The sequence below is a fragment of the Pleurodeles waltl genome, chromosome 10 (assembly GCF_031143425.1).
Source record: "Pleurodeles waltl isolate 20211129_DDA chromosome 10, aPleWal1.hap1.20221129, whole genome shotgun sequence".
NCBI classification, from domain to species: domain Eukaryota; kingdom Metazoa; phylum Chordata; class Amphibia; order Caudata; family Salamandridae; genus Pleurodeles; species Pleurodeles waltl.
This window is the reverse complement of record NC_090449.1, coordinates 859,239,299-859,251,500: the sequence shown is the minus strand read 5'-3', so window position 1 is coordinate 859,251,500 and position 12,202 is coordinate 859,239,299. Positions and strand designations below refer to the sequence as shown.

The window sequence follows — 12,202 nt, the reverse complement described above, 5'->3', positions numbered from 1 at the left end:
CCTAGCTAGCGTGGGACTGAAACTCCAGCCACACCTGTCCTGAAGAACTTACTAAGCCAAATTTAAATTCTATTGTGCAGTGTGTGCATGGATCAGGACATTAGTGATAATGTCTCTCTTATACGAGATCCTCCCTCCTTTGGCCTAGACTGCCAGAATTTGATTTCTGAAGTAAAATATATTTGAGAAAAATTAACTTTCAGTGAAGCTAGGGCAATGGATAAAATAGGGGAGGGGGCTTCTGAGCTCAATTGTTTTTTGTGTGATGGTAGATTCAATGTGACAGTGCCTACATCTGCCTGCAAGAGGCTTTGGGCTGATACTGGTAGACAAATGACACTGCAACAGCTCTGCATTTCTAGTTGGCTGCTACTTTCATTGTCAGAGAGTTTTGGGGACTGATGACTGAGAAGCTGTTTTTTTGTTTCATTTTGGGGTGCTCTAGATTACGATGGTTTTAGTAACACAGCTTATTTTTAGGGTTGGGTGGACTTTTCATAATTATACAATATCAGAGCTTTTGATGAACATTTCTTATGTTCGGTTTTATGCAACTCAATTAGAGCATTCAGGTTCATAGTGGACTACCTGGCTAGGTTAGATAAGACTGTATATCCAGATTTCTTAGTTGAATTCAGATACTGAGTAGTAAAGGGGAATGGAATGGCCCCAGCATAGCTCTTAAGTATATATAATCTTCAGTTATCTGGGGTTGCGTGCAACATATGCTTAAATATATCTGTTCCCCACTCTCTTAAAGATGCTCTGTCCTGCTTATCTTTTCTGCTTTTGTCCACCAATGATTGAATTCTCAATTTCCTTCTCCTAAAGACATACATTAAGAATTCTGATATGCTGATAGCAACACCCATTTAACCCTTCACCGCTTTTCAATTATTGTTAATTTTCTCTCTTTTCTCCTGGGCCACTATATAAGTATCTGGCATGCTGACATCAGCTACTTTCACGACTTTCCAAGTCATGAGCACGGAGCCATGATAAGAACTGACAGCTGATGTGAAATAATACGGCCTTGCAAAGGGTGTCCCTTACACTGTAATCAGCTCACGGAGCCGGGAGGGCCAGTAAGGAATCTGTTGCTAGGTAGTCTCTACTAGATAAGGTGTTACTGAAAGTAAGTAAGTTGTTCATCTGATAGAGACGTCCAGCCACAGATTCCTTACCTAAAAATAAATACCAGAGCAATCCCTCCCCAGTGGGTCTGCGAAGCTGGTTTAACCCAGAAAGTCCTGCATGACTAAACGGGTGAAGTGCTCATCGCGACGGACCTGACTTTCCAGAAAGCAGTGTTTGGTAAACATGTGCAAAGATGCCCAGGTTAATAACTGACAGCTGTCCAGGACAAGGACTACGCGGGCTAACAGTCTAGTGGTCGCGGCATTGGCTCTGTTGGAATGAGCACACAAGCCCTCAGGGGGTTGCTTCCTGGACAATTCGTAACAGAGCTTGATGCAAAGTACTATCCATCTTGAGATGGTCCATTTCTGCACAGCCTTCCCTTGCCTGACATCTATGTAGCCCACGAAGAATTGATCATGCACCTAGAACTCTTAAGTGTTATCAAGGCAGAACACAAGGTGAAGTCTCTCCTCTGCTTTAGAGGGGTGAAGCAGAGCAAATAAAACGTAGGAAGGATGATATTCTGGCCAACATGGAAATGAGTCACAAACTTTGGAAGGAAGGAGACGTGTCCAGAGTACCAGCTTGTCCGCATAGAAGGTGGTGCAGGGAGGGTGCCCTGAGAATGCTTGCAATTTATTGACCGTTCTTGCCCATGCAATGGGCACTAGAAAGATAGTCTTGATGGTCAATAGCCGAAGAGGGCAATTGTGCAGAAGCTCAAATAGAGCACACATTAGGAAAGCCAGAAAAATATGTAAATCCCCCTGGGGCATGATGACGAGCCTGTGGTGATGGAGGGTTGAGGAGGAATGGTATGTTATATAAGCTGTTGAGCCTCTAGCCACACCAGGTGACTTCAATAAAGGCGGCTAGTCTGCCAACTGCAAAAATGGAGAATAATAGTGCTCTTGCTGAGCCAAAGAGAGAGAGCACACAGAAGAACGTTGAAAGGGGTGCATAAAAAGGTCTGATGTTTCTGGAAACACACCATGTCATAAATGTATTTTAGTGGCAGGTTTATACAGACTTGTCCATGAACACCTTCAACAGCCTACCCTCGAATGAAGGAATAAATACTTTTAGTGTCAAGCAAATCATCCGAAGCTCAGACAGGTTGAAACGGAACTCGGACTCCACAAAAGACCAGAGTCCTCTGATTTCCACCTCTCCCAGATGGCCAGCACATTCTATAAGTGAGGCATCTGCCACTACAGTTAGTTCTGGTTGGGGAAGGGAGAGGGTTCCGTCACTGACCTAACTGCGGTTTGTTAGCCACCACTGCTGATCTTTTGTGGTTCCCTCTGAGATCTGGACCATGTCAGAGAGATTCCCCTGATGCTGCGCCAACCGGGACATAAAGTTCCATTGTAGAGCCTGCATATGCCAATGGGCATGGGCTACAAAAAGGATGCAGGAAGCTATGAGGCCCCACAACCTCAGGGTCATTCTCACAGAACTTCAGGCTAGACGCTGAAGCATCTGTATCATAGGCTAAACAACTTGGACTTTCCGCTCTGGAGGATAGGCCCAAAACTGCACTGTGTCCAAAACAGATGGAAGAGAGAGTCTGAAAGGAAGCAAGGTGTGACTTTGGCATGTTGATAGTAAACCCCAGTAAGAGCAGAGGTGGGAGGCAACTGCCTGTGGCAAGCCCAATTGTCGGGTTAAGAAAAGATTGAAACCTCTGACCTCAGGAGATGAGCTAGGAGCATCATCTTGGTGAACACCTGAGTTGCTGGTAAGGCTGAAGGGGGTTGTGGCAAACTGAATGTACTATTGGCCCACCAATGTCTGTGGGCAGGTAGGACAGGGATGTGGAAATATGTGTCCTGTAAGTCCAATGCTATCATCCAGCCTCCAGTGTTCAGGGCAGACAGAACTTGCACGAGTGTCAGCATTTTTTATTTCTCCTTTTACAGGAGGAGATTGAGGAGTACAGGTCTAGGATAGCCTGAAGGCCTCACCATTTATGGGCTCCAGAAACTAGCAGTAATAGCAACCTCAACCTACTTCTGATGTTGGTACCCTCTTGATGGTTCTCATGGCCAATAGAGCCAGGAAGAGGGTGACGGCACATGGGGAGGCGGTCCTCAATCAGCCGGTCGTATGTGGGTGGCATGGGTGGAGGGGTGGTCAAAAAGGGAATGGAGTAGCCCCTTTAGATGATTTGTAAAACCCAACTGTCTGATGTTACTGACCACTGTTGAAGGTGATGGAGTATCCTGCTCCAAATGGATGCCCATGCTGGTTGGTTGGGCAAAATAAAGGAGTTTTGGGGCTTTGGCTACTGGGGATGGAGAAGAGGGGGAGGGTCTGACCAGACTTCTGACTACTTGTCACGTGTGGCCTATGGGACCCATGTCCTCAGCCACAAAAAGGCTGGGAAGCCTGATGGCTGGGAGAGTACGGACCTGGTTGGAAATCACTTCCTTGGCCACGAAAGGCATGGAGTGTGGTTGACGAGGGGCCATAGACAAGCCCAAGGACCTGGTTGTAGCACTGCTGTCCTTAAAGCACGCCAGTGCTGAATCCATCTTTGCTTCAAGAAGATTAGAGCCATCAAATGTCATGTCCAAAAGCGAGGTTTGGATATCCACTGAAAAGCCAGTAGTTCTCCGCCAGGAGTTGAGCCGCAGGGCCACTTGCTCTACCCAGCAAGTTATTTGTTTCCAGTTGACATCATATGGTGAACTCTGCTGCATCTCTCCCATCAACAATAGCTTGGATAGTCTCCTCTCAGACCGCAGCACTTGTGCAAGCAAATCCATATCATATGTGAATATTGGCCCAAAAGGCATGCCGTGTTCACTGACTGTAGTGCACGACTGGCAGAGGAGAACATTCTCTTGCCAAAGGTATCCAGCCTCTTGGATTCCCTCTCTGGTGGAGTCGGAGGGAATGAGCCAGGATTGACTCGAGGTGGAGGCTTGGACCTCCTAGCTCTCCGGGGTAGGGTGCTGGGTAAGGAAACTTGGGTCCCCAGGAGAGGGGCGATGGTAGCTGGGAACTGACATATGCACATGAGCCTCTGTGCAGGTCTTGGACAAGGCCCCGAGTAGGATGCTGGTAAGGTATTCATTAAAAGGGAGTAAAGGTTCGGAAATGGCGACTCCTGACTAAAGCACCTCCATTCAGACAATCGTCTTGACTGCCACTAAGGGAAACTGAATTTCTAATACCTCTAGGCACCACCACAATGAAAGAGACTCCCTATTCTGTAGTTATGGTAGAAGGAGAGACTAAGCCTGACTCTGGTGAGGTGTCTAGGCCACTGGATGTTACCATTTCCTCATACCAGTTGTTCTCAGTTTCATCTAAGGGATGGTGATATCCAGAAGGGTCCTCAGACCCCACCTATTTGTTTCCCTCTCCAGTCCTATCAAAGACAAAGGGGACTGGCTCCAATCCATAGCCATAGGGCATGGTCCCAGACGGCACCAGAATCGTCGACAGGCAAAGCCTGCCCAGCTCCGAGTTTGAGTCAGGAATGGTATTGGGGGTTGACACCGCTTTGAGGTGTCGGTGGCATCAGGGGGGACAGCACTGGAATGTTGTTGCTCTCACCGATGGCTCCACTCTGGAACCAATACTGGATCCATAGGGCCCGAATGGCACCGAAGGTGAAACCACCAGTGAGATCCAGTGGGGGCCCCTCCCAAGCCTTTCGGTCCAGAAGGTAGGTGTGGTATTGTGTTAAAAATAAGAAAGAAAAAAAACTTTAATATATTTAAAATGTATCAGATAATTTGTGTAATTGTACTTTTGTTTTCCTTGCACTTTGTTTACTTTTGTCGTGTAACATGGTATCTTCCAGCTGCCCCTGCTCCAACAACAGTACTGCCTGGGATGTGGAGAGTTGGCAGTTGGCGAAGGAGCAGAGCAGGAGTGGCTGGAGTTTCTTTTCTTCCTTCAGATCTTGACTAATAAATACGGAGTTCAGCTTTCCTTCCGTGTTTTTTATATATCATCTACTTCAGTACTCCAGAGGGGCCAGGCCACCCACATATTAGGTGCATGGCCTCAGAAAATTCTTTCAGCTAGGCAGGGGTCACTCCAGTTCCTGGAAAGTCAGGGAAGAGAAGAGCAGACCCTGACTCATGCTCTGCCAATGTGCGAGGTCATTTGTGCCAATGCTCCTGTGACTCATCAGAAGACTTCGATGCATGCAGCGAAGTGGAAGACCACTTCGACTTCCTTCTCTTCTGAGACTAACCTGATGACTTAGAATGGGATGACAATCGCCGGGTGCAGCTTAGAGAACAGTCCCGAGACCTTCCGCACACCCAGGATCTTGAGCTTCGTTGGTTCGTCAGGCAGCGAGGAGCTTGAGGGAACACTCCCTCTGAGCCTTCAGGTGCATGGCGTGGCATTCCTTGCAGGTTTTGGGGTCGTGGTCCCTTTCCGAACACAATAGACAAGCCTGCCACAGACATCTGCTTGTGACAGGCATCACATGGTCTGAAACCAGCACGTTCCTTTGGGGACATTCTGTCACTCCAGAAAATCTCTCAAAAATGGGTTTGACGAAAGTCGAGAAAAAAGCCAGTCAAAAAACGACTGAGGTTAACTCTTCATAGATAAATGCTATGTGGCCTGGAAAGGAAAGAACGGACTTCAGTGCACCAGGGTGGTGCCTCTATTGGTTCCCCGCATGTAATTTCCAGCTCCAAAGATGCTGAACTGAATGATGCCTCCTCCCAACAGGCATAGGTACTGTGCAAAAACCCCTGGATCCAGTCTGACAACTGGGGAATATTCTAAGGTAAGGCATGTGTGGCTAGAAGTCTCTATCAAATAAACTTTTTTGCCTGTGTCACTGAAATGAGAACTACAGGCTCACTCATGCATAAGTCCGCTATTGAGTGCTTAGCCCAGACTTGGCCTACATCAGATTGGTGTGTAGCAGGGATGTGGAATTCCTATCGCCCGACGCCCGGGACATCTTGTTTGGGGTCAAGGGCAACAAGTTTTTATGTTTACTTTGTCCTTGGGACAAGTAGGCCCAACCCCCTGCAGCACAAACCCTTTGGCTGCCTGTTTATGTACCTGTTGAGGTAATGTGTTTCCAAAAGATAATGCTGTTCGAACTTGTATTTATGGTTCATTATTTGAAAGCCTTCATTATTAGGGTGAGTGCTGTAAATAAATGTTTTAAGGTCACACTTCACTAATGACGTTGATTCCAGTACAAAAAAAAAATAACTGTATACACATGTTTGAAAAGTTTAGGCTATGAGGCTAAATATAATGCTCCCAGAATGCTCTCTGATTAGATGCAAATGAAGTGTCATTTAGTAAAATGTGTTGATGCATGCTAGTATTTCCCAAAAATATTTGTAATGGAAAATCAGTGTAACCATTTTCAACACGATTATGGGAAGCATGAAAATAAACAAACACTGACAAAGCCAACTAATCTGACATATTTTTATAAGTCTTTTAGTTTCATCAGTGCGTGTCTTGTTTTGACATGGCTTTTGTAACACTTTATTGCTGTGGGAGCTACCAGGCCCTCAACATTGTAACAAACACTGGCAAAACCCCCCCAAAAAGTTTTTGAACTCTAAAAGCACACGTTGCCACCAGCAGCATAACAAAGGCCCCGCAGCCGCCCTCCAGGGGGCCCCTTCAGCACAGCACCTGCCCAGAGTGAGTCTGGAGAGGGGGCTCCTCCATGTTCTTTGCAAAGGGGCACCCTCCAGTTTCGTTACGTCACTGATTGCCATTGTAGTTCCTGACAGTGAACAAAACTACTTTGTGTGGCAATATGCTCCTTGTGGAAGAGCCGAATGCGATCATTCACAGTAAAGCCAGCCGAAAGAGAGAGAAATAGAAGTTTAATAAAAACAAAATGTCTTTGTTAACTCCAGACCTAATTAGGGACCAAGACCCACATGTAGGTAGCTTTTTGCATGTCGCAAACAGCGACTTTCGCTGTTTGCGACGTGCAAAAAGCACATTGCGATGCACAAACCCAGTTTTGCGATTCGGTAACCTGGTTACCAAATCGCAAAACGGGTTTGCGACTCGCAATTAATAAGGGGTGTTCCCTTCCTAATTGCGACTCGCATTGCAATGTAGGATTGTTTTGTGACCGCGAACGCGGGCGCAAACCAATCGCAGTTTGCACCCATTTCAAATGGGTGCTAACACTTTCGCAAAAGGGAAGGGATCCCCATGGGACCCCTTCCCCATTGTGAATGTCACTGTAAACATTTTTTCAGAGCAGGCAGTGGTCCTGCGGACCACTGCCTGCTCTGAAAAATAGAAACGAAAACATTTCATTTTTCGTTTTTGTTATGCATCTCGTTTTCCTTTAATGGAATACGTACTGCATTTAAAAAAATAAAAAAAAACTGCTTTATTGAAAAGCAGTCACAGACATGGTGGTCTGCTGTGTCCAGCAGGCCACCATCCCTGTGAGGGCCGCCATTCGCGAGGGGGTCGCAAATTGCGAGCCTCCTCATGATTATTCATGAGGTGGGCATTTGCGAAGCCCTTGCGAATCACAGATGGTGTCAGGGACACCATCCTACATTCGGATTTGCGACTCGCAATTTGCAGGTCGCAAATCTGAACCTACCTACATGTGGCCCCAAATTCTTAAAGAAAGTCACAAAAGTGCACCCATGGTATATGTCCTACCCCTATAAAATATTTGTGAACTGTATTTTAGCATGGGTAAATACGATGTGTAGATTTGCTCATGTAAAAATCTATTGAGCATTTGCAAGTTCATTTTCCCTCCAGCCACTTTCTTCCCAACCCTGGAAGAAGTTCTAATTCTGCCATTGTCAGGAGTAAATGTCCAACCTTTCTTATTATGGGAAAATATTAGCGAGAAGCTGGTAAAAATCTTTAAAACATGCAGGTTAGTAGGTTTGCAGACTCAAAGGCATTCCAGCCCTGGAACTATTGCTTACTGCTTCCTCCAGCCCCACTATGCAGATCTGCAGAAAGGTGGCAAAATAAGGAAATTGCTACAGTAGGGATTGAAACTGCAAGTATTCAAGCCATACTATCGTAGTAGCCCTGGCATAATCAGAGAGGCTATTATCAGAGCACTTACATAATGAGATTGCTGCCATAATTTGTCGCCACACTACATGGCACCAAAGGGACAAGTAGATCTTTTTACAGGACAAGTAGATTTGAGAAGCAACCTGTCCCCTGGACAAGTAGATATTTTAATAAATTCCACACCCCTGTGTGTAGTGAGGCACAGTGAGAGTGTGTTATATATGTGCTGGATGTATGTGTTCCCGTGAATGGTCTAATATAGGGATGATGCAATACTGTGCATACATGTTATATGCATGTGCTGGGTGTACAAGTGCCAGTGAATGGTAGATTCTGTTTTCCACCTTGGAAGACCTGGGGCTAACTAGAGGAACATGAGGAGGTAGAGGAATTCCCCAGACAGAATTGTTGATTGCTGCATTCCTTTGAGGTGGGTGGGACAAACTGGGGGAAGGGGCATTCAGGCTCTACAGCATACTCCAGAGGGTGGTCTTTGATTCAGAGAGAGGTCACTAGGACGGGACCTGAGCACATCTCAGGAGGGAGAGGAAACTGATAAGAGAATCATAAACAGTAAGGCTGAGGTAACCTTTGGATACACATATCACAGTGGCCGATAAGTGTGAACTTTAGTCACTACTGTGGTCTTTGTTGTGGGGGAGTCGTCCTGCTGTGATAGACTGATATGTGAAAGAAGGAAAGGAAAGAGTAGCGGGCACTCAAAAAAAACAGATCCCCAAACTAAACTTCAAAGACTCAGACTCTAAATTACATTTGGTATCAGAAAATGGACTATAAGAAGGGCAGCCCAAGGCCCCCAAAGTTGCCCAGCTGGGTAAGGGGATATCACCCAAGGAATCCAAGACCAACTGCCCCTGGAGCATCATTGACTGCCTACTTGCCAGGACCAGGGTGCCCTGTGAGGAACAGGAGTGCTGAAGCAAGCGAGGTCCAGTGGGGGATCCTGAATCTCTATAACTAGGTGACCAATCAGGTTGTTGTCTGTGTGCAGGAAAAGGTTGGCAGCTACTGTGATCTTTGCTGTTCTAATCAGGTCATTAACCGTGTGGAGGATGGGTGTCGGTGACCCACCATGACAGATGCGACTGCCGTGGAGTTTACTGATGTGCCGATTGGGCCATAGCCCGTGTGTGGAGTGAAGTCAATGAGCCTGTATTCTAGGTGAGGCCGCCATGAAGATGTCGATTTGGCCATAGCTCGAGTACAGAATGAGGACGGTGACCACGTATGCCAAGAGTAGCTCCTGGGACAAGGCAAGGACTGTGGTCTAATCAAGATAGTCATCATGAGGAAGAGGCTGCCATGTGGGACAAAGACCTGACTGAGAACAGGAAGCGTTGCACCACGCCCACCTATGGGGAGAATCCCAGGAAACTCACCAGCATTGGAGGAGCATTGAGGACAACTCTGGCCACTGTCTCCACAGGACCGCGTGTGGAGAATTTGAAGACATTCGACCGCTGCCCCTCCTGGGTCATGTGTGAAGAACTTACCACACGAGAACTTACCGATTGGACACTACTGACATTCAGATTCTGCAGGTGCGATAAGACAGATTTATGGGCGAGACGGACCTTGGGGAACTTGCCTGCCATATAGCGTTTTGGCACAGAAACATTTTTCACTTTAGTTAAGGGTCAAGGTAGGACTCCTGAGACTCTGACTACTAGTGGGGCTTAACCTGAATGCCGCCTACAGTGAATTGGGAATAACCACTACTGCTAGCGAGAGGGGAGTGGGGATCAGGAACCCATCTATAAAACACTAGAGCCCTTTCCACAAGGGACTGTGTGTATTGTTTGTGAATGTCATATTTTACTGAGTTCATATATAAATACTCCTTTTTTCATAATTTCAAGTATTAGACTGAACAATCATTTATTTCTGGCACTGAACGTATTCTGAGTTCTGAGCCTGTGTTCACACCCCTGGGGCTACTCCCCCCCCCTGAGAAGACTTGGATTGCTCGACCGCACTATCATTAAGAGTAAAGTGCGGATGGGGTACCTGGTCCACTTCGTCAAAATCCTTAGTAAGTCATCCCCCGGGTCATCAGCAGTGAAAGGCCTCAACCCCATGGTTGTGCCAAGTAGCTCCTCCTTGCCACATGGCCCTCTGAACGGGGGCCACTACAGCAGTGGACTGGGGCGGTTGGAAAGACAAATATCCCAGATAAATCCCAATATTCTGCAGGTGCTGTTTCTACTGAGCGAAACATTTGGAACTCTCTGTAACGACCATGTGAAAGAAATGCATTTATAGCACCCATCTTTCAGCTTATTCTCCTGCAGGGGGAGGCAAATTAAGAAAGGATGTGATTCAGACACCAGAAGCCACCTACATCTGTGGCTGGCCATGATCTCATACATCATCAACCTCTTTTGATAAAACAGTGCTGTGGAGAAGTAGGTGCCCATGCTGCTGGACACTACTGCCACCACTTAGGGAGCCACATCATGCACAACCATGCGTGTGGAGATATGTTGTGCCACCAGAATCAAGCTACATCTTAGTGAAACGGCTTAACTAGGCTGAAACTGGTCTGGGGTTGCTTGTGTTTCTGTTCAGAGGAGATTCGGCCTGGCAGTTGGGCTGGACAGTCCCTATTGAAGCAGCACCAAGGCTGATTTGCATGTGGCTTGTTCCTGTCTGAGGTGGCATGGTAGGCAAATAGACCATTATCAGTGGCTGAGAGTACTGCAAGCTTTCCACCCATATATTTTTCCTTTACACAGTGGAGCGGGGTCCAAACAACATAAGTGGTTGGAGTGACAGTTGAGTGATTATCAGTAGCTGAGATTAGTATTCCACCCATTACTTTTTTTCTTCTGAGCAGATACATGTAGCAGGTCCCTCATCAGCACCCATAATGAGACTACATAAAAGGAACCATATGTTAGTAGTCAATAAGATGCAGGCATTATGTGTAAAGAATAGAATTTACATTTATCACCATATTTTATATGACTTACATCTGGCAACACCTCCAGCAACTAGAGCAGCAATACTGGCATCTTTTATAATTGTATTTGAAAATATTTCCCGCAGTTGGTCATAGCAGGTGAAGTAAATGGCTGTAGCTGGTACTGCCATCACTCTGAAATGAAATACAATTATAAGTATTACTTAGCTGTTCATATTTGCTGTACTTTTATAAACATACACTCTATATTTTGAGAGGGTATCGGAGGCTATGCTTCAGAATTTGAAACACTTTGTTCATCACTATTGTGTTCCCTCAGACCCTTCCGCAACCACCCAAAATTACACTCTATGGCGCAAGTATGAATTTGCCTCATTTACCTGATAATGGCTGATTTTATCTTTGTGAACCTACATTTTAGAAAAAAATGCATCTCCAGTTAACATGCTACCAAAAATTAAGAGGAAAATATTGTAAGAGATTTTGATGACTCATCTGTTCTGCTTCCGGAAAATACTCATTTGCGATCGATACCATTTCCTTGACATTCTTTAGCTTCATAATTTTTCCTGCAAATAATATTTTAACTTTTACCACCACTAAGGTAGCTGTCTCCACCACTCTACCTGCTTTGGTAATATAGCTGTTACCAGGGGTGCAACTAGAACTGAACTTTGGGGGAGGCAAATTATTTGAGCGGGGGGCAGGGCTAACAGTCGCAGCAAGGTGGTGGGGTTAGTACTACAAGCAATAGGAAGGCCTAACACTTTAATCTATGGATATTCGCAAACATTTTCCCGGGGCCGCAATGTTTGGTCTCTGAGGGCTGCATTGATGGCAGCAGGGTGTTGGTCAGAGGTTGGTGGTAAGGTGGGTGAAGGGGAAACAAAGTATCAGATCTAGTGTCTGAATTACACAATGTGAAACTAGGAACTTGTGAATAATCAATAACCAAACTGTGTGATCCTAGGCATATGTTTTATTTCACTTTCCCTGCTTTTAGTTCATTATCACAAATGAGGACCTCGAAACACATGACTTCAGGATGAGTGCTGCACAAACCCTTCCGCTTGATTTAATAAACTATAATGTTCA

General features: G+C 45.9%; 1 protein-coding gene across 2 annotated transcripts in view; it reads right to left on the bottom strand.

The window, feature by feature from the left end:
- SLC25A40 (solute carrier family 25 member 40) overlaps positions 1-12,202 on the bottom strand; it is a 218,394-nt gene that overhangs the window by 80,959 nt on the left and 125,233 nt on the right. For both annotated transcript variants that reach the window (XM_069211568.1, XM_069211569.1), the window contains exon 6: positions 11,157-11,281. In XM_069211568.1, the coding sequence (XP_069067669.1) occupies positions 11,157-11,281 (125 nt within the window). The remainder of the gene's footprint in view (positions 1-11,156; positions 11,282-12,202) is intronic.